A 22984-nucleotide genomic window follows, 5' to 3' on the forward strand; every position below is an offset into this window, starting at 1 on the left:
TACGGCGGTACCACATATGTGGCACTTTATTACACCCTAAGTACGCTAAGGGGCCCAAAGTCCAATGAGTACCTTTAGGATTTCACAGGTCATTTTGCGACATTTGGTTTCAAGACTACTCCTCACGGTTTAGGGCCCCTAAAATGCCAGGGCAGTATAGGAACCCCACAAATTACCCCATTCTAGAAAGAATACACCCAAATGTATTCCGTTAGGAGTATGGTGAGTTCATAGAAGATTTTATTTTTTGTCACAAGTTAGCGGAAAATGACACTTTGTGAAAAAAAACAATTCACATTAATTTCCGCTAACTTGTGACAAAAAAATAAAAACTTCTATGAACTCACCATACTCCTAACGGAATACCTTGGGGTGTCTTCTTTCTAAAATGGGGTCATTAGTGGGGTTCCTATACTGCCCTGGCATTTTAGGGGCCCTAAACCGTGAGGAGTAGTCTTGAAACAAAAATGACCTGTGAAATCCTAAAGGTACTCATTGGACTTTTGGCCCCTTAGCGCAGTTAGGCTGCAAAAAAGTGCCAATCATGTGGTATCGCCGTACTCAGGAGAAGTAGTATAATGTGTTTTGGGGTGTATTTTTACACATACCCATGCTGGGTGGGAGAAATACCTCTGTAAATGACAATCTTTTGATTTTTTTACACACAATTGTCCATTTACAGAGTTATTTCTCCCACCCAGCATGGGTATGTGTAAAAATACACCCCAAAACACATTGTACTACTTCTTCCGAGTACGGCGATACCACATGTGTGGCACTCTTTTGCACCCTAACTGCGCTAAGGGGCCCAAAGTCCAATGAGTACCTTTAGGATTTCACAGGTCATTTTGAGAAATTTTGTTTCAAGACTACTCCTCACGGTTTAGGGCCCCTAAAATGCCAGGACAGTATCGAAACCCCACAAATGACCCCATTTTAGAAAGAAGACACCCCAAGGTATTCTGTTAGTAGTACGGTGAGTTCATAGAAGATTTTATTTTTTGTCACAAGTTAGCGGAAATTGATTTTTATTGGTTTTTTTCACAAAGTGTCATTTTCCGCTAACTTGTGACAAAAAATAAAATCTTCTATGAACTCACCGTACTACTAACGGAATACCTTGGGGTGTCTTCTTTCTAAAATGGGGTCATTTGTGGGGTTCCTATACTGTCCTGGCATTTTAGGGGCCCTAAACCGTGAGGAGTAGTCTTGAAACGAAATTTCTGAAAATGACCTGTGAAATCCTAAAGGTACTCATTGGACTTTGGGCCCCTTAGCGCAGTTAGGGTGCAAAAAAGTGCCACACATGTGGTATCGCCGTACTCAGGAGAAGTAGTATAATGTGTTTTGGGGTGTATTTTTACACATACCCATGCTGAGTGGGAGAAAGATCTCTGTAAATGGACAATTGTGTGTAAAAAAAATAAAAAAATTGTCATTTACAGAGATATTTCTCCCACCCAGCATCGGTATGTGTAAAAATACACCCCAAAACACATTATACTACTTCTCCTGAGTACGGCAATACCACATGTGTGGCACTTTTTTGCAGCCTAACTGCGCTAAGGGGCCCAAAGTCCAATGAGCACCTTTAGGCTTTACAGGGGTGCTTACAAATTAGCACCCCCAAAATGCGAGGACAGTAAACACACCCCACAAATGACCCCATTTTGGAAAGTAGACACTTCAAGGTATTCAGAGAGGGGCATGGTGAGTCCGTGGCAGATTTCATTTTTTTTGTCGCAAGTTAGAAGAAATGGAAACTTTTTTTTTTGTCACAAAGTGTCATTTTCCGCTTACTTGTGACAAAAATTAATATCTTCAATGAACTCACTATGCCTCTCAGTGAATACTTTGGGATGTCTTCTTTCCAAAATGGGGTCATTTGGGGGGTATTTATACTATCCTGGAATTCTAGCCCCTCATGAAACATGTCAGGTGGTCAGAAAAGTCATAGATGCTGGAAAATGGGAAAATTCACTTTTTGCACCATAGTTTGTAAACGCTATAACTTTTACCCAAACCAATAAATATACACTGAATGGTTTTTTTTAATCAAAAACATGTTTGTCCACATTTTTCGCGCTGCATGTATACAGAAATTTTACTTTATTTGAAAAATGTCAGCACAGAAAGTTAAAAAAATAATTTTTTTGCCAAAATTCATGTCTTTTTTGATGAATATAATAAAAAGTAAAAATCGCAGGAGCAATCAAATAGCACCAAAAGAAAGCTTTATTAGTGACAAGAAAAGGAGCCAAAATTCATTTAGGTGGTAGGTTGTATGAGCGAGCAATAAACCATGAAAGCTGCAGTGGTCTGAATGGAAAAAAAGTGGCCGGTCCTTAATCTCCTTGCCGGTTTTCCCGACCTGAGCTCGGGGTAGAAACAATAAGCTATTAGCGGTAATCCCGAGCTCAGGTCGGGGTAGGCATTGCAGAGCTTTACTTGTGGTTGTGGAGCCCCTCACGCGATCTCGCTGCGCAGCGGGACTCCAGCCTCTCTCCCCGGCAGTGTGGGGTCTTTCCCTGGCCGCCGGGATCCCCCATGTCCCCGCTATTCTTCCGGGGACCCGGCAGCCAGTTGGAGCAGCGCAGCCGTGGTGGTGGCAGCAGAGCGGTGGTGGCAGCGTACGTCATCAGGGGCGGGGCTAATATTGAAAACTAACTTCTCTATATTAGAGAAATATAGAGAAGTCCGTTTATGTATATTAGCGCCATCTTGTGGGCAAAGAGAAAACTGCAGCACAGGAGCCCAGGAAGGTACATTTTTTTTTATTTTGCTGCAGATCTCCCTGCCAGAATGATTTTTTTCAGGTTTTAGGGTCTGAAAGAGTGGAAAAAAATTGCACCGCTTTTAGACCCTAAAATCTGGAAAAAATCAGACCGCCAAGGAGGTTAAGGGGGGTAAAGCCCACGGTCCTCAAGTGGTTAAAAGACAACTGTAGTAAGAGGTATATGGAGACTGCCATATTTATATCCCTTTAACCAATACCAGTTACCTGGCTATCCTACTAATTCTCTGCCTCTGGCTCTAATACTTTCAGCCATAAACCCTGAACAAGCATACAGCAGATCAGGTGTTTCTGACATTATTGTTAGATCTGACAAGATTAGCTGCATGCTTGTTTCTGGTGTGATTCAGAAACTACTGCACACATATAGATCAGCAGGGCTGCCAGGCAACTGGTATTGTTTAAGAGGAAATCAATATGGCAGCCTCCATATACCTCTCACTACAGTTGTCCTTTAAGCACTTCTTAATCTGCAGCAGTTTAGGGATGGATTTGCACTTTTCTTAACTGTAGTGCAGCTCTAGAAATCTACGGTAAACTGCTGCTATTAAGTAGGATTTGAGAAGTTTCTTATTATCATGCAGAACAGTTCTGCTACTGTTTAGAACAGTTTAAAGGGACTCCGAGCTCAGCGAAAAAAGTAAAGTTGTACTCACCAGGGTCTTTCTCCAGCCCAGTGCTGGTCGGGAGGTCCCACGCCGGCGTCCTGGCTCCTCTCCTTCACCCCGCTCCGGTATGGCTGACAGGCCGCAGCCCGGGCGACACTCGGTGGAGTGTCGGGCTGCAGCTTCCGCGTATGACGCGGATTACGTCACACGCCGGCCGCCTCGCGTCATCACGGCGGCCGGCGTGAAAGTACTGCGCATGCGCGATTAAAGCGCGCATGCGCAGTACTTTCACGCCGGCCGCCGTGATGACGCGAGGCGGCCGGCGTGTGACGTAATCCGCGTCATACGCGGAAGCTGCAGCCCGACACTCCACCGAGTGTCGCCCGGGCTGCGGCCTGTCAGCCATACCGGAGCGGGGTGAAGGAGAGGAGCCAGGACGCCGGCGTGGGACCTCCCGACCAGCACTGGGCTGGAGAAAGACCCTGGTGAGTACAACTTTACTTTTTTCGCTGAGCTCGGAGTCCCTTTAAGAAGAAAAAACTGTAACTAATGCTTTGATAAGTCTAGCCCAATGAACAGAAATCTGTTCATTTATGAATGCCATTATGAGTCTCCAGTGTTTATTATTTTTGTCACAGAAAAGCGAAAATTGTGTTTCAAGAGGGTTTGTGTACATACAATTTAGCATATATTAAGCAAAGGCTTTCCAGCAAAAATCACCATAATTGTTTTGTTTTCCTTATAAATATTCTGACCACTTTAATGCCTCAAAAGGTAAGAGCAAGAGGGAACCTCATTGGAGCTATCACCATAGGGAGTTCTTAGCATTGGAAAGGCTGTGTTGTTTTTCACTATGTGAACAACAATTCATATTCTATAATTATGCTCTATAATGAGACCTGCTTACACTTCCTAAAAAAAACAAGCAATCCACCTGGGTCCCTTCCTTTCCACCTTATGTCTCTGTTACTCAAACACCAGCTCCTTCCTTTCCTCCAACTGCTTCTGGCCATGGCAATCCTTATTCTTTGTAGCTAGGATGCACTGGACACTCTCTGTCCTCTGAGGAACCCCTCAAATGAACTCTAACCTCTGCCTCTGCTGTAGAGCTGTAGGACAATAAACCCAAACTGGCTCTGTTAGGGCTCTTTCACATGGGCAGCTGACAAGTGGTGAAGTCACTGCCTGTCAGCTGCTCTCCTGCACTGGCCAAGCACTTGTTAGCACTCAATATTGGTGCTGTACAGGCGCCCCCCCAACGAAGTGAGATCTGAAAACTGCCCCAGCCACTGCTCAGACTCGACATGCTGCAGTTCTCTGCCCCCCAGTAACACCATCCTGTATCAACGCTTGACATGCATCATGTTACAACCTCTGCAATTCAGCTGCATTTAAATTGCATCCAAATTGCATTGGTGGGTGGCAGATGGGAGGCTGAACTGCTCGGCAAACGCGCAGTTTAACCGCCCATGTTAAGATGATCAACCTCAGGGTTAGTTCACATGAAAAATTGCTAAACATAATTGCAAATGCTTAGCGCTTTTTGTAGCTATTTGCAGTAGCGATTCCCGACATGTGCCTAGAGGTTTCCTATTTATGTCTAGCAATTTGAGAGGGTTTGCGTTTAGCGATTTTGTAGTTTTTGTGGCAAAACAGAAAGTACACTTTGACCTGGAATTGAACAGCTTTAGGCAAAAAATGCTTTGAAAATTGCACTGTTCAGTGATTTTTGAAGTGATTTTACAGTTTTCCTATACTTTTCATTGAGGTGTAATCGCCTTCAAAATATTGTAGGACCTGTGTTTGCGAAAAAAAATTACATTGCTCTAGTGTTAATTGTTCCATAGAAAGACATAAGCCAAACGCTTTTCAAAACTCTAGCCCTTTTGAAAGCCGCTCAGAAGGGCGCTTGGTGTGAGCCCGCCTCTAATTAGATCAGAGTTCCTTGTCATTTTCTCTTCTTGAATGCACAAACCTGACCTACACTATTTTTTCACACAGAGGATGCACTGCCTGCGGGTCCAATCACTTTAAAGGACATTATCCCTGCACTTTGATTGGCCCAATAGGCTGTCTCTTGACAGGAAACTTGACAGGCAGCCTATTGGGCCAATTAAAGTGCGGGGATAATGTCCTTTAAAGTGATTGGACCTGCAGGGGCTCAGGGCAGGACGAGTGGAGCTCTCGTCATTGCCAATTAGTAGGCATAAGTTTGTAGTGCTCTCAATGCTACTCTGATAAGGCGTGCCAACTCTGATAAGGTGTGTAAACTCTGATAAGGCATACTATTTGTCTTAGTGAATCAAGCACAAAATAATTTCTGAGAGCTCAAGTGGTGCCTAGACACTGCACAGGCGCAGATGGTACTAGGCTATTGAGCAACAAAGAAACACTGATAATAGGTGTGCACTTTTCTACATTTGTAGCAGCTTCCACTGTATGATATATTGTAGATCGTTTTCTGCTTCATGGTACTGATATTGGTTGTTTTGTTAATGTCTATCTTTACAGTGGTAATACCTGAAACTACAGTCATCTCTACGGAAGTGGCCTCTGTAAAAGTAGGTATTTTTATTTATTTATTTAGAAATTTGTTAATCAGCAGCAACCCAAGCAAGATGGTCTAGTAGTAAAAGTAATAATGGATTAAGATGTAATGGGGCTCTAGGCAGGGTAATACATTTGGAGCCCCCTTGTGGTCTTTTTTGGTGAGTTGAAGTGGAGAGAAGTCAGAGAAGGTGGCTGATGGGCCTCTTGACGCACTGCAATCAGTGCTTTGTTACACACAGTGACGTCTCCGTTCAACAATCATCAGCACTGTGAAGGTGTGTACACACACACAATGGATGTTGACTGAATGGGACGGAACCTGACCCCTAGGGTGACAGTTCAGGAGCTGATTGCTGTACAGATGCCTCGCTCTGTTACAACAAAGCATCACATTGGTTTCTATGGGATAGGGAGGAGGGACACTGCACGGTGCATGGCAGAGCAGCTTCCAGCAAGTGGAATATAGAGAGAAACAATGCCCTACCAAATCCAGTGCTATTTAAAGATGCAGTGTTCTGGCTTTTAGACAAACATCGGGGACACCTGTATGCATGCTTGTTTATTGGCCAAGGTAGCCACAAACGGCCACCCTAGCCAAGTTTAGTATAGCATTAGCATGTACAGTGGCATAGCATGATAGCAATAGGGATTGCAGAGGTTGCGACCGCATCAGGGCCCTTGGGCTAGAGGGGCCCTCCCTCACCTACAGTATTAGCTCTCTATTGGTCCTGTGCTGGTAGCAATCACTTCTATAGATGCTTTGAACAGTAGTTATAATTAACAAACTGCTCCCCATCCCCTTCTTAAACCTCTGACACTGTGGTTGTCATTGGCAGATTTTGGTGCGCCGTATCAATAGTTATGTATAGAGTGCTTGGGGGACCCCAATGTAAAACTTGCACAAGGGCCCATCGCTCCTTAGCTATGCCACTGAGCATGTGTACCTCATGCACCTTTACTGTACCTGTAAGAAATAAACATCTATCACACTACAAGGAAGCTTGCTTCTGCCTCTCCACAGTCCATAAGATCAATAGCAGTTAATTCTATAGGAAAGTAAACACTAGCAAATATCTTACCCAGTGGCAGATATTTGGTAGTACTCCTAAAGACAGGAATGTAACTACTGTATGTTATGGAGCCCCATAGGAAAAGTTTCATTGGGCCCTCAGTCCTACCCATGCTTCAATAATAACACCCTCCCCCATGCACATGATGGGACCTAACAACATCCAGTGACATGTAATGTACACAGAATACAGCATTTGCACATAGAAGTATAGTGATACCTCAGTCCACAGAAGAACCTCCAGGAAAATGATGCATGATGTTTGACATTAGGAAAAGTGTATTTCATCAAGTAGAACACAATTCTGAATTTCTCAGTCCATCCTAAACACTGGCGTGGCTACAGCCCTTGAGGAATGGAGTTTGACACTTGTGTACTACATTTAAACTTTGCAGTGCATTGTTTGTGTAATGACACGTTATTTATGCCTTTGCAGGCCCAAGACAAAGACAGTGGGGAAAATGCTGTGATAACTTTTTCAGTTGACCTGGTTGAATTCATTCACTCCTCTGGTGAAGTCCAGCAATTTGGCAACATATTCTCAGTTACTACCCTCAGTGAAAGTAACAATTATACTGGTTCCATAAGGTTAGTTGTATTCTCCATCACAGAAGAAAGTTGTTTTGCTTGTTTTGTCTCATATTGTCTCATGTTTTGTCTCATATTGTCTCATGTGTGCATACAGATGAATGGACTTGTAAATGGTTTTATCTTTCAGAGTTGCTAGCAATCTAGATAAGGCACTGCAGGGGCAATACAGTGTAACAGTGAGAGCAACGGACCATGGAATCCCTCCACTTTCGGCAACCCAGTCTATAATTGTAAGGCGACCATTCTCAAACACTGAAGTTTTACTTGTACAAGCTACATAATGTTTTATATGATCCTTGCCATGGAATACATTTTTTAAGACACTAGGGGTTGATGTACGAAGCAGCAGCAATATTGCCATGCACAGACAACACACGGCAATATTATCATCACTTCTGCCAGCAGTGCCACGAGTTATGCTATTAGCGCGACCTGCGGTACTCGAGTAGCGCGAATGTTGCTGTGGTAACGTGTTACTAACGAGTGTCACCCTGCATAATGCACATTACCATAGCAACAGCCACGCTACTCAAGTACTGAAGGTTGCGCTATTTAGCGAAAATCACAGTAGTTGCTGCAGAAGGAAAGATAATATTGCCATGCCTTGTGAGTGCACAGCAGTATTACCACAATTATGTGCATCGGGCCCTAGGGCCCTTATTCAATTCACTTTTTCCCCTAGGAGATCATTTTTCATCTTTTGTTTTAAAAAAAATGTCAGTACGGAAAATTAGGTGAAAAAAGTACTGTCAAAATTATTCCGAGTATCTTTTTGCTTGCCGGTTGCTTAAAGGGCATTTTATTGATAACGTGTAAAAAAAATCACCTAGGAGAAACCTTTGAATTAAATAAGTGCCCAGGTGCTTTGCCGAATTATTTGCATTGCCCAAACACACAACTAAATGCAGCACATATGACAAGTAAAATAATTAATAGACAACCCGTGGGGCAGTATTTATAAGTCTAGGTTCCCACTTGTGACAGTCCTTTCAGCTCACGTTCATTGTCTGCCCGAACGCCCCACTTTGTTTTCTCATCGCAATGCTTTCCCATGGTAGGTCTCTATGGGAAATGCATCCACTGGTCCGGAAAAATGCAGCAGGACGGGACTTTGCGTTCTGTTTGCTGCATTGCAGAAAAAAAGATCTGTTTTTTAGTGCAAGTGAAAGCAGATCCATAGTTCTGCGTTGGATCCGTTTAATCAGTTTTCCTGCCCCAAATGTGCTTCAGTGTGTGTGTAAGTATATATTATATTCATTCCAGTGTACTGGCAAGTATTGTCTCACCAGAGAAAGTTGCAAACTCTTGACAGCTGTACAGAATTCTTTTAATGTAGGCAAAGTTTGCTAGATCACTTACGTCAGGCATGTCCAAAGTCTGACCTGAGGGCCAAATGCCCCCCCTTCCCCCGAGCCTTTACTGTTGGCCCCCAAAGCTCTCTACAGTTGTTAATTCCATGCGGCCCTAAGGCCACATGCAAGGGCCACCTTGTGTTCTTGCTCTGCCTCCCCTTTTGCCACTTGTAGGTTATCAGCCTCCACTGTAGCAGTAGCAGCCACCACTATGCCAGCAGCAGTAACAGCTTCCACTGTGCTAACTGCACACAGTCTATTTTATTTGCCAAAATGTCATAGGCACAGTGTACTAACAGCAATCAGCAAAAATTGTGTGAAATTTCGGTAGTTCGGCCCTTTAGCACTCTCTAGAATGGCAGTATGGCCCTTGACCTAAAAAGTTTGGACACTCCTGACTTCTGTTCTTTTATGTTCTCCAATCTGTAAATCGACTCTTATGATTCCACCAGTATCTATGAGCCTAACAACGCATTAAACTAAGTTGAGGGCAGGTTTGCGAAGCATTTTATTAGACAAACCAGCCAGAATATTTGTTTTCCTCCTCTACACCAAACCTTGATTAATTCATGGTTAAAAGAAGTAAAATCACGCGCTAATAGATCATTCTCATCGTATTTATCCTTGCTTATTTGTTTCCCTGAAGATATTTACAATAGATGACAGTTATCGATCGGAATTGCTCTTCTCTTGCACAGTTATTGAGCTCACCGATAACCTTCCCACTATTAGGAGGTAAGAACTATATTGAATGCAAATATTATTGTTGCATGTTTAAAGTGTCTCCATAGTATAGAAATATATAAATACTATGTGAATTAATTTTCTCAACCTGATTAGAACTGTACTTCACAGTGCTGTATAGTACTTTATTTGTATTTATGTTGAAACATTTGGAAGTGTACCTTCTGAGAGATCATGGCTGCTGATATGGTGAACTGGAGGTAGAAGCACTAACCACTTACTGAGGTCAGTGTTATGCTGGGAATACACAATGAGTTTTTTTGGCAGATTTAATTTCTGATCGATTTTTCGATTGTTTTTCTGATCTATTTGCATTCACTTCTTTGAGAAAATTGATCAGAAAAATGATCGAAATCAGATCGAATCTGTAGGAAATTATCGAGCCATCTATCTGCTGATACAACGTATGGTTTATTCCCAGCATAACACCTCCAGAATAGGACAGCTGTGCGGGAAAAGTAGTGCAGATCAATGGATTTGTACACCTGGAACATTGCTGGTGGACCTAATGCTTGATAACAATAGCCCAGCCAAAGCAACAAGTGGATTAAATTGTATGGTGGCTACATATGAAAAGTAAAATAAAAACACCTTAAGTGGTGTAAGAATGAATATATTGAATGAATAATTTAGGCATGCCCTTAAATTACAAAAAAATGGTAAGATTGGTTAAAAAGATTGGATCATTAGTGGCAAGTGCACCATTAGGGATGGTCAATGACATGCAAAGAATTCCAAGTTGATGGCAGGATTATGTAAATTGTGTATATACATTTTTGAAGCTTGGAAATTAAAATTAACCAATCAAATCCTACCAAAGTAAATATTTGATTGGTCCATTTTCAAGCTGCATATGCTTGCATACAATATTTGTGTAATCCTGCATCTTATTAAAGGGGAACTTCAGCCTAAACAAACATACTGTCATTGAGTTACATTAGTTATGTTAATTAGAATAGATAGGTAATATAATTTTTTACCCACCCTGTTTTAAAAGAACAGGCAAATGTTTGTGATTCATGGGGGCTGCCATCTTTGTCATGGGGGCAGCCATCTTTTTGGTTGAAAGGAGGTGACAAGGAGCAGGAGACACAGTTCCAACTGTCCTGTGTCCTGATAACCCCTCTCAGCTGCACACGCTAGGCTTCAAATGTCAAATTCAAAATGTAAAAAAAAAAATTTTGCACCAAAACAGCAGAACGAGAGCAACAACTTCAGAAATCCCATCATGCTTTGCACAGCATCAGGGGGAAAAAGCCCAGGCAGTTTTCTTCTGTGCAGCTAAAAATGAGGCTTGGATAAGAGAAACAAAGTTCTGATGCTGTGATACTGTTAAAGAAACACCAGGCCTTTTCAGTGCTGCTGAGTCGATTTTTAGTCCGGATGTTCACTTTAAGGCCCATATGCAGTCTCCTAGGCGATATTTTTTTAATTAATTTGTCAATAAAATGCCTTTAAAGCCACCAGAAAGCAAGAAAATACTGAAAATACTTTTAATGGTACCTTCCCAGCTACTTTTTGGTATGTTTTCAGTTGAAAAGTGCTGGAGAGTTCTTTCAAACAGAAAATGAAAAATCATCTCATAGGAGAAAACGTGGGAGAAAAGGTGAATTGCATATGGGCCTAAGTGTGAGGGTAGTAACGGTAAATGATGACAGTGTTCCCAAAATGAATATTCTTGATGCAATGATCTGTATTACCCATGCAAATTATTTATTTTCTTTGCATTAACAGTGAATTATCAAGAGCAACCAAGGCATCCATTTTTGTTGCTGGGATCACAGCTGAGGGAGCCACAATAAGAGCAATATCCCGGTAAGTGAAAGGGCTGCTAAAGTTATATACTGTTTTGTTTTAGTTAAAGTAAATCTAAAAAAAAGGTATGCACTAAATACTATAGGCACGACTTTTATTTTAATATCAAATATCATCAGTCAATTCCAACATTTTTGTAATAAAAACCCAGGTAATTTCTAACTAAACAATGTTGATCTACTTTCTTAGGTAAAGGTCCTACTCCCCCTCCTCCCTATGTCTTTAGCTTATTTTGGAATTATCTGCTTATCATGTGATTCTACCCAATGCTATTGCATTAAATCTGGTTTCCTTTCAAAATAAAAAAAGCTCCTGTAGTTGTGTGATTCTAGTCATTTAGCACTGTTGGCCATCTTATAAAAGAATTTGTGCATTCTTTTTCTATTAGATTTTTTTTTCATAAAAAGAAACAGCAGTGTGAGGTAACACATCTCTTCCTACAACCACAACCATTATTTTAATGGTTTATTCACAAGCATCTTAGTATTTTATAGGCAGTGTCCTGATACTTTATTTCCACTTTGCCTGGTTTCTTTTTTTAGGAAATAATAATACCGCTATGAATGTTTACAAATTATTTTGAACCTGATTGGATATTTCTAAAAATCGACAAAGTGATTTTTTTTTCCAGGTTCTAGCTTTACTATCTATAACTCCAAATAGACAGTGATGTTTTCCTATTTTGGGTAACATACTGGGGGTAAAAAAACAACAAGAAAAACAAAACATGGAATCAGTACCAGTGGACTTATAAACTCTAAAATAGTTTATCTTGTTCAGTGAGAACTTCTGTTCTAGCAGCTTGCAAAGCAACAGATGCAGGACACACTTGATTGAATTATACTTAGTAAAATTGAATGTGGTAGAGTTTGAAATGATCAAAAACGTTCTTTGAAAACATTTCCAATATACAGCCATATGGCAGAAAGTGGGTCACGCTTAAAGTTGCAGTTCAGGCTCATGTATTTTTTTTAATACATATTGTGTGGAATATATCATAATTTACAAATATATGTGCACAACACATAAACTAGTTTTACATTATTAATGTTGTGCTACCTGGTTGGCTGATTTCGATAAACTGCTGATAGAGGCTGCCTGGATGACAAAATAGACGTCAATTAGCTGTCCAGATTCCTCTCCTAGCTGATCATCAGACTACGCCTACCTACTCCCTCTGCTGCTGAGAGATTAGGTCTTTTGGGACAGCACTGCAGCCTAGTCCTCTATTTCCCTTTGCTAATAATACAAAATTCAGGTGCCTGGAGGCTAAACAGTTCTTCAACAGATCCTTTAGAAGCTTCTTTACAATTCTCAAACATGCTAGGCCTGAAATGTTTGTGTAGCTGATGTTCAGTTGCTACCATGTTATGACTTCAGGTTTGTAGAGTTTTTTCACTTACATCTGTTGCCAAATTACAGCAAAGTGATTTTGTACTCATCATTAGAATAGTACACAGAAGCCAACATACAATAGGTCTTGGGTGCTTACTTACTAGTTTATGTCTCTTTTCTGTTAGAGCCAATGAGCGGAGCATCCTTTCTATATATTGTGTGTATCCCAATGGTACCGCCATAAGAACAAATGTACTCGGCAGGTGAGTACTGGAGTGCATATAAAAATATTTCCTGCAATTTCGCGAAAAATAAATAAATAATAGTAATATAAATAATGATGATAATTTCAATAATTTGAATAATAATGGTAATTTACATAATAAAAAACAACCATTGAATACATCCTACATTTATCAATACATTTTCATATTACTGATGTGTTATTAACTGTCAAGGTACCGGTTAGAAATTGGTAGGTTACATTTTCACAATGACACTTTGGCCTGGTGCACACCAGAGGAGTTTTTCTGAGCGTTTTGAGTTTTTAAATCTGCTGCTAATGTTATCCTATGTGTCTGTGCACACTGGAGCAATGAGGTTTTGTAAAAAAAAAACCCATAGCATTACATTGGGAAGAGCTTTTGAAACCTGTAGCGTTTGGGCACTAGAGGTTTCAAAAGCTCTTCCCCAGGGCCGGATTTAGGCCAAGGCTACCTAGGCCATGGCCTAGGGCACCACAGGAAGAAGGGCACCAAAGCAGCAGGCTAAATTGGTGCATGATTTGCAAGCTTGCAAATGCTGCAATGCTGGGAGATCAGGTACTCTGCTACTAGCCGCCTGTGCAGCAGCCATCTTGCTCTCTGTACTCTCTGTTTGCATTGTGGCTAGTGGCTATGGACTTGGGCAGCATTGGAGATGGAAAGGAAGAGAAAGCTTCAGCACTGGAAGGGAGAAATGAGTGACACAGATCAGATGGCTGCTGTGGTGTGAAGGCGAGCTGGCTACCTGTACTGAATGAAGGGGGGAGGGGGAGGAAGGAAGGAGTAAGGGAGTCAACTGGCTAGTGGCTACTTATACTGGAGGGAAAGGTGGAGGAGTCATCTGGCTACCTATACTGGAGGTGGGGTCATCTGGCTGCCTATACTAGAGGGAAGGGGTCATCTTGCTACTTATACTGAAGGGGGCAGCTGTGACAGTGGCCTAGGGCGGTAAAGAGTACAAATCCGGCCCTGCTCTTCCCAATGTAATGCTATGGGGTTTTTTACAAAATCTCATTGCTCCAGTGTGCACAGACACATAGGATAACATTAGCAGCAGATTTAAAAACTCAAAATGCTCAGAAAAACTCCTCTGGTGTGTTTCAGGCCTTTGTGATTAATTTGTTTAACAGGAACCTCACCACTAGAAGTAGCCATGCGCATTAGGATCCTAACTTCAAATACCAACCGTTTCACATTCAGATACTGGGTTAGCTCACAGGTCATAGGTTTCTAATGAAAAAAAAATGGTTTTACATTTTGTTGTAAACACTATGGCCTCGATTCATAAACAGCAGTGCGATAAAAAAAATCTTGTCGGGAAAATACCGCACTCAGTATTTTCCTGGTCTGTGTGCTAATTCATAAATATTTCCCCAGCTGCCCTTGGAGGTCGGTAAATTACCGCAGCCCATTGAGCGGTAGAGTAGAGCAGTGTCTCGATTCTCTCTTTGCCCTCCAGAAATGAATCACACAGACGGCTCTCTCTGGCTCTCTCCACTGATGACTCAGACAGATGAGTCACACAGTCTTTCCCTGCCTGCTGAAATGATTCACACAGAGGGCTCTCTGGCTCTCTCCACTGATGACTCAGACAGATGAGTCACACAGTCTTTCCCTGCCTGCTGAAATGATTCACACAGAGGGCTCTCTGGCTCTCTCCACTGATGACTCAAACAGACTTCGGCTCTCTGCACTTTTGCATTCATCAGAGCTGTCGGTAACTTGTTAACACCTCACTAGAGGTGTCGGTAACTACCGCCAGGCTTACCGCATGTTGAAGGCTTTATGAATTGACATTTGCTGACAATTTACTGACATGTGTTGTCGGTAACTGCAGCCAAGTCAGTAATTTATCTCCCTGGTCGGTAATGTCAGCTTTTCATGCGGTAACAGCCTTTATGAATTGACATTTTGCTAAGTGGTCGGTAAAGTCTGCTGTTTTCAGCATTACCGCATGAGGTAATGCTTTATGAATCGAGGCCTATATATTCTCTTTTAATCAGAGTCCCCTAACGTTAGGCTAAGGCTTTCACTGCTGCGATTCCTGTCCAGTGCCCCACAGGTGAGTTTGGATGCAATTTTACAGCCTACTGAAGTCAGTAGACTGCCTGCGAATTCACATGCGGGAAAAGAACGGACAGAATGAAGCATAAAATTGCATCACGCCTCCGAATCCCAGAGCTGTGCTAGAGGGGCTCGGATAAAATCTTGCATCAAAGGCAAGTGTCGACCTTTGCGCATCACAGACGCCTGCAGACACAGTGGGAACCAACAGTATATTTTTTGCAGGAAACTGCAATTAGTAATCAGTGATTAACTACCTCCAGGCCCGGATTTACATTACAGTAGCCTATAGGCACAGATGTTTTGGAGCCTTAGACTTCACCCTCCATGAACCTACATGAACAGGGGGTTGGACCCTGCCGCAAGAGTGCTGACTGGCCCAGTTGTCACTTCCCATGCCCATCATTGATATCTACAGGTGCCCCTTAGTATTAGGTAGCCAGAGATACCCTCAGTATTAAGTAGCTAGAGGTGACCAGGCTGAAGGGAGATCTCATCAGTGGAATGCAGAGACCCCAGTGAGGAACCTCTCATTTACACTCTGCTCGGGACTCTGCATAGGGAAGGAGGGAAGAAGGCACTTGGGGAGGGAAGTGATCCACATTTTCAGCATCAGGTGCCTGTAGGCACATGCCTACAGTGCCTTATGGTAAATCCGGCCCTGACTACATCTCTGGATATCCACAAAACATGCACTGTTGTTGGTACTTGGGGAACACTGCTTTAAATAATAACATTTGCTTAATTCTCATGTCGATCTTTTGGATGATCTTTTGGATACAGTAGTCACACACCTCCCACAAGATTGCATGCTACTAAGCCAGAACTGAGTAAAGACTCATATACATATATGAGTGCTGTTGCCCGAAGGGATTGAGACTCAATCCCTTGGATGACAGTTTAGGGGCTGAGTATGCTTGTCCCACGTGCTATTTTCTTGTTTTTCACCAACGACCCTGTATGCGGCAAAACCAATTCCGGGTACAATCCACCGTTGTACTTGGCGAAATAAATTCTGATTCTGATTCTGAGTGCTGTACGGATGCATTGCAAAACTAGCGGGTATTAAAGCTTTTGTTGCTGTAGAGGGGGAGGGAGGGACAACCTGTGGTGCGCACTGGAGCAGCTTCTGGTGGGTGGAGTTAGGAGCATAACATGGTGCACAATTCCCTTCCCCACATCCTATTGTATCTGCGTGCGCGTAATGCCTTCAGTGCATGGCATATGCTGAGGCTGCCAGAACATGGGCACTTTATGTATAAATTGGGGGGTAACGTGAGGGAGCAGGGCCTCCATGGGGATTGAGCTCAGCCATCCTCTGCTGAATTGGCAGCTGAAAATAGAGAGATCCACATGCCATGGCGGAAAAATTGTCTTTATGAGGTAAGTAGGATTTCCTCCCAGATTGTTTATAAACATCCTGCTTATTTGCCAACAAGGCAAGTAAGCAAGGTGGGTACAGCAGCATTTTAAGCAGTTTTTATGTGCATACCATAACTATTCCTTGCAGAACTGTCAGATGGGCGTGTCAATGTTTACGGACAATCACTGATTTAGTGGTGGTGTTGAAAGAAGTAACAAAGGCTCCTGCTCTGTGTAGCTAGCTAATTATCCACAACAAAAGAGAGTATTTTCTGTGCAAAAAGAATACTGTTGCCATGGCTGCTTAGGAGTGCAATTGAAGCTTGCTAAGCTTGCTGCCAGATTTAAATTAAATATTTTTAATAACATAAAAAAATGATGGTCCATCAATATTGTTTATAGTAGTTTTTCAAATGAAATATAGTTTCCCTTTAATTACAGTGTGTTTTTTTGTCTTTTGCAGCTTGATACAAGGTAATGAAGAGATTCTGAGGACCCTGCTGTCTCTTGGCCTATCTGTCATTGTAAGTATGGTAGATGTCATCCAATAAGCCCTTGCACTGTACTCTATAACATACTGGATTGCTAGGGCAATATTAAGCATATACTGTATGTACTATTAGAGCATACATTACAGGGTAGTTAAACATACCTTTTGAATGCACAGTATTATTCATACTTTTTCAGTTATCAAATTTCAAAGACCACGGGCATTGCATTAGTTTACACTGGCTGACTTAAATGGTGGCCATATTTGTCTATCAGCTTCTGCTGTTTTGGTGCCATACTGGTACCCACACTGGTCTGTAACTAACCTATTTATACTTCTTTTTTTATACTTACCAGTCATTCCTCTCCTTATGCTTCATATGCTATCGCTTCACAGGGGTTCATTCATTTCCCCTGGTTCAGTAGGCAGTTGCAGAGGTTTATAGTGCTGATAGCTCTGATAAGGGCTGTTAGGGACTAGGCACCCCAGACCAGACACCCCCCCCCCCCCGGATGGGAAAAAATGGGCGTGGCCACAGAATGCAGTGGGCATGTCCATAACATACAGTGGATGTGACCAAGTAAAATTTTCCCAGTAAGAGTGCAACCCAAAGTGGGTGGGGCTGTGTTTTCTCCCCGGATATGAGTAAAGTGACCCTAAAAATGCAAGTAGGAAATGTTCCCACCCAAAAAAAAAAAAACACATTAGCCTGTGTTCTCTCGCACAAAATAGTGGTAGGTATTAGATTGTGAGCTACTCTGAGAAAAGTCAGTAACATGACTATGCTCTCTGCAAAGTGCTGCAGAAGATGCCAGTGCTATATAAATACATAATAATATGGTAGGACATTAGACTATGGCAGGATTAGATTGTGAGCTCCTCAGAGGACAGTCAGTGACATGACTATGTATGCTGTGAAGTACTGCTGAAGATGCAGTTTAATATAAATATATAATAATAATAATTATCGGTTTATACCAAAATACTAACAATGTGTCACAGTGTTCTGCTCCCACAACATAAAAATAATGCAGCAGCGTTCCCCCCCCCCAAAAAAAACAAAATGAGTCAGCGTTCCCACAAAATATACATAATAGGGCAACATTTTCACAAAATACAGCATTTCCACAAAATTTCCCCACAAACACACATGTGTGGCATTTCTCCCAAATGTGGCAGTGTATCGCCCAAAATAAACACACTGTGGCAGAGTATCCCCCAAAATACACACAATGTGCCCCCTGTGCCACTTCTGTTCTCCCTAGCCTAGGTAGCCATGCATAGGTGCCCCAGTATAAGTAGTCAGGCATAGGGGCTCCATTATACTGATCCAGGCATAGGTTCCCCCAGTATAAGTAGCAAAGTTTATAGGTGTCCCCAGTATAGGTAGCCAGGTTTTTAAGTGTCCCCAGTATAGGTAGCCAGGTTTATAGGTGTCCCCAGTATAAGTTGTCAAGTCTATAGGTGTCCCCAGTATAAGTAGCCAGGTCTATAGGTGTCCCCAGTATAAGTAGCCAGGTTTATAAGTGTCCCCAGTATAGGTAGCCAGGTTTATAGGTGTCCCCAGTATAAGTAGCCAGGTCTATAGGTGTCCCCAGTATAGATAGCCAGGTCTTTAGGTATCCCCAGTTTAGGTAGTAGTTCTATAGGTGTCCCTAGTTTAGGTAACTAGGTGTATAGGTGTCCCCAGTTTAGGTAGTAGTTCTATAGGTGTCCCCAGTTCAGGTGTCCCCGGTTTAGGTAACTAAGTCTATAGGTGTTCCCAGTTTAGGTATAGGTAGTAGTTCTATAAAAATTACCCCACAAACACACATGTGTGGCATTTCTCCCAAATGTGGCAGTGTATCACCCAAAATAAACACACTGTGGCAAAGTAAGCCCCAAAATATACACAATGTGCCCCCTGTGCCACTTCTGTTCTCCCTAGCCTAGGTAGCCATGCATAGGTGCCCCAGTATAAGTAGTCAGGCATAGGGGCTCCATTATACTGATCCAGGCATAGGTTCCCCCAGTATAAGTAGCAAGGTTTATAGGTGTCCCCAGTATAGGTAGCCAGGTTTATAAGTGTCCCCAGTATAGGTAGCCAGGTTTATAGGTGTCCCCAGTATAAGTAGTCAAGTCTATAGGTGTCCCCAGTATAAGTAGCCAGGTCTATAGGTGTCCCCAGTATAGGTAGCCAGGTTTATAAGTGTCCCCAGTATAGGTAGCCAGGTTTATAGGTGTCCCCAGTATAAGTAGCCAGGTCTATAGGTGTCCCCAGTATAGATAGCCAGGTCTTTAGGTATCCCCAGTTTAGGTAGTAGTTCTATAGGTGTCCCTAGTTTAGGTAACTAGGTGTATAGGTGTCCCCAGTTTAGGTAGTAGTTCTATAGGTGTCCCCAGTTCAGGTGTCCCCGGTTTGGGTAACTAAGTCTATAGGTGTTCCCAGTTTAGGTGTAGGTAGTAGTTCTATAAGTGTCCCCAGTATACTGTAAGTAAACAGGTCTATAGGTGTCCCCAGTTTAGGTAACCTGTAAGGGGGCACACACACACACACACACACACACACACACAGCAGCAGGAACTGGGGACGTCTCCCCCCCCCCCCCCTCACCTGGAGTTCCCGCTCCAGCTTCCTCGATTTCACCTCCAGAGTCCATAATTAAGAGTGGCAGCGGCCGTCGAACAGCTTACCTCTTCCAGGCGCGAGAGGTCGGATGCTCTGCATGCCGCTTGCCTGGTCTAGTGACGTCATTGACTAGACTGCGCCAGCGCATGCAAAGTTTTCCTCGCGCAACGGCGATGGGCAGCTGCCATTCTGCTTAATTCTGGAGGGGGGAGCGAGTTCCCCTCGATGTGTGTGTGCCTGCTCTCTGCCGCTCCCCCCAAAGCCGCACATATTAAAGAAAAAAAAACATAAAAAAATAAATAAATAAAATAACAGCCAATAGGTGGCCGCCCCCCCCCCCTGAGGTGCCACCCATGGCACCGGCCCACGGGTGCCTCTTTAGAGATACGGGCCTGGCTCTGATATTAGTGTGATCAAATAAGCACTATTCAATCATTTCCTGGGAATACAGACCTTACCCTTCCCATGCCCTCCATGTGTTCCACAGGAGGGAGCAGAAGGAGGAAGTGGGTGGGGCGGGGGCATAAGAATGGATGCCCGGGACACTCAGCAAACAAAATTATCCTGGGGCCCCCCTTGACCCCCCCCCCCCACTTCCCACAGTGGCCAGTGACTAAGTAGAGGCCACTTCTTGTGCTAATACTTGGCAAGGTGAGTGGGAGAAGGAGCAAGACCCAATAGCCCCAAGACCCCTTACTGTTACTGGTGATGAAGTGTGATGAATGTGAGTAAAGAAAGAAACACCCACTCTACACTTGCAAAAATCTCTGAGTCATGTGACTGACTTTTCCAAAGGGAATGTCTCTGGAACAGCTGCATCAAATATGAAAATCGTGTAAGTTATAAGATTGTCCCTTTTTCACCTTTACTAACAATGAACTAGGATTTTAAAGAATCTATTTCCCTGACATTTAGCTAATTTGTTACTTTGATCTCTTGTACTACAAGTCATTTCTTTATTTTGAACAGGGTGCAGGCACTCCAATACAGCAAGCAGATAACAGAGACCTGTATGGAATCATGGCTGGCCTGGCTGCTGTTGTTCTCGTTCTCATTGTCATTTTGATTACTTCCTTGGTCTGTATGAGGAAAAGGTACACAAACTTCCTGTAACATCCTGAAACTTGCAACAATCATTTCAAGTAGTGATAGATGTCACAATATGTGTCACTACTTTATTTTTGTTTCGGAAGAAAATAGGTTGTAGTGACTTCCAGAGGCGTATCTACAGGGGTGCAGGTATGGCATGTGCCATAGGTGCAACTTACTGGGGGCGCTGTTACGTAGCATCCCTGGTTTTCTCCATACAGATTCTAGTTTTTATCTGGGGGATATTCTGCTGCCTGGTTACATTTTTGGGGGGACAAGCAGCCTAACTGTTATTTGGGGGATATGTATAGGCTGACCTATTGCAATACTCCATTCTTACAGGCCATGCTTCACCTCAAATTGGACACAATCAATTCAACTGAGGGTGCATCCCCTTCCCCGGGTCAGATTTCATTGTTTGCAAGAGGCACCATTTTCTCTAGATACACCTCTGGTGACTCCAACGGCATAGTAGGGACTCTTTCTTATATGGTGTAGTTCTCAGATATCTTGATGAGGAGCCAATCAGTCTCTTCATCACTAGTTTGAAGATTTAAATTTTCTGTTTCTGTTTTATAAATTCAAAACGTCATGAACTCAGCTAGACAGCCTTAAACCTGGTACTAATGCTAGACTGTTCTTAGCCAAGCCTGCAGGCTTGGTTGTGTCTTCTCAGAAAATAGTGTGTGTACCCAAGGCCGAATATGTGTTCTTTACCGCCCTAGGCCACAGTCACCAGCCGCCCCCCTTTAGTATAGGTAGCGAGATGACCCCTCCCCTTCCCTCTAGCATGGGTAGCCTGATGACCCCCTCCCCCCAGTATAGGTAGCCAGATGACTCCTCCCCACTTTCCCTCCAGTACAGGTACAGGTAGCCAGATGCCCGCCCCCCCCTTCCCTGTAGTATATGTAGCCAGATGACTCCTCCCTCCTCCCCCTTTTCTTCCAGTATGGGTAGCCAGATGACTCCCTTAATTCCTTCTTCCCCCCCCCCTTTCAGTAAAGGTATGTAAAGGTGTCACTCATTTCGTCTTGTCTCCAGTGCCAAAGCTTCCTGTTCCTTTCCGTCTCCAATGCTGTCCAAGTCCATAGCCGCCGGCCACAATGCAAACGTGCACAGAAGGCAAGGTGGCTGCTGCACAGGCAGCTAACAGCAGAGTACCGTGGGTCTCCTGCATTGCAGCATTTGCAAATGCTGCACCAGCTTAGCCTGCTGCTTTGGTGCCCTTGCTCCTGTGGTGCCCTAGGCCATGGCCTAGGCGGCCTTGGCCTAAATCCGGCCCTGTGTGTACCGCCCATGTATTGGCAAGAGATCCAGAGTGCCAAACTGACTGGGAATCACCTGCGGTTTATGGCAGCCAACAGACCTCTCTCTGATCGAATCAGATCAGAGAGAGGTCTGTTGGCTGTCACAAGCCGCAGGCCTATTCCAAATCTGTCTCTTCGTCAATTAGCTGCCAAAATTGCTAGATGCATGGGCACCTTTAGTGTAGAAATACATTGCCATGACTCTGCTCGAAAAAGAGCATCATGAAATTCCATGTGCTCCTGCTAGTTTAGGCACTATGGTTCTTATAGATCAGGGGTCTCAAACTCAATTTACCCGGGGGCCGCAGGAGGCAAAGTCAGGATGAGGCTGGGCCGCATAAGGGAGTTCACGTGTCCCCGCCGCAAAACGAGGGCTGCAGAGCCCCCAAATCGCCCCGGGGGCAATCCGCCGGCATTTCCTGGAAGGGGCAGAGCTTTCAGCTTCAGCTCTGCCCCTCCTGACGTCAATCGCGGCGGATCGCCGCCTCTGCCCGCCCACTCTAAACATAAAAAAAAAAATTGGGAAAATAGGAAAAAATGCCCGGAATCTTCATACAGCCATATTACGGCTGTATAGCGATCCCTGGCCAAAGCGCTGCGGCTGCGTATGGACCCCCTGGAAACTCTGTCAGGAAATGTATTGCTCTTTCTTTTGATACATGTAAAATTACACTACCGTTAGGCTTGCTACTAAAAGTGACATTTACCGCATTTAAAAGTATACTATTTTCCTTCGAAACTTTAAAATCGATTTTCTCAAGAACTATAAGGTCTTTTTGAAAAATTGTTTTTTCCTCTTATTCCTAATGATCTCCTTAACATATCCTGCAAATTTAGGGTTTCTAGCATTTAAGGTGGATTTGCTATTAACCATTAAAGTCGGCGGGTTTTTAAATGTGTATTTTTTTCCTTTGCAACTTTAAAATCGATTTTCTCAAAAACT

The 22984-nt window shown here is 43.2% G+C and overlaps 1 protein-coding gene across 1 annotated transcript in view; it reads left to right on the forward strand.

Moving 5' to 3' along the window:
• CDHR2 (cadherin related family member 2) overlaps nucleotides 1-22984 on the forward strand; it is a 126420-nt gene that overhangs the window by 90955 nt on the left and 12481 nt on the right. Inside the window, exons 21-28 of the mRNA XM_068272817.1 lie at nucleotides 5914-5963; nucleotides 7458-7609; nucleotides 7740-7842; nucleotides 9611-9699; nucleotides 11443-11523; nucleotides 13044-13121; nucleotides 17011-17071; nucleotides 20615-20739. Of these exons, the coding sequence (XP_068128918.1) occupies nucleotides 5914-5963; nucleotides 7458-7609; nucleotides 7740-7842; nucleotides 9611-9699; nucleotides 11443-11523; nucleotides 13044-13121; nucleotides 17011-17071; nucleotides 20615-20739 (739 nt within the window). The remainder of the gene's footprint in view (nucleotides 1-5913; nucleotides 5964-7457; nucleotides 7610-7739; nucleotides 7843-9610; nucleotides 9700-11442; nucleotides 11524-13043; nucleotides 13122-17010; nucleotides 17072-20614; nucleotides 20740-22984) is intronic.

Source organism: Hyperolius riggenbachi, chromosome 3 (assembly GCF_040937935.1).
Source record: "Hyperolius riggenbachi isolate aHypRig1 chromosome 3, aHypRig1.pri, whole genome shotgun sequence".
Taxonomy (NCBI): domain Eukaryota; kingdom Metazoa; phylum Chordata; class Amphibia; order Anura; family Hyperoliidae; genus Hyperolius; species Hyperolius riggenbachi.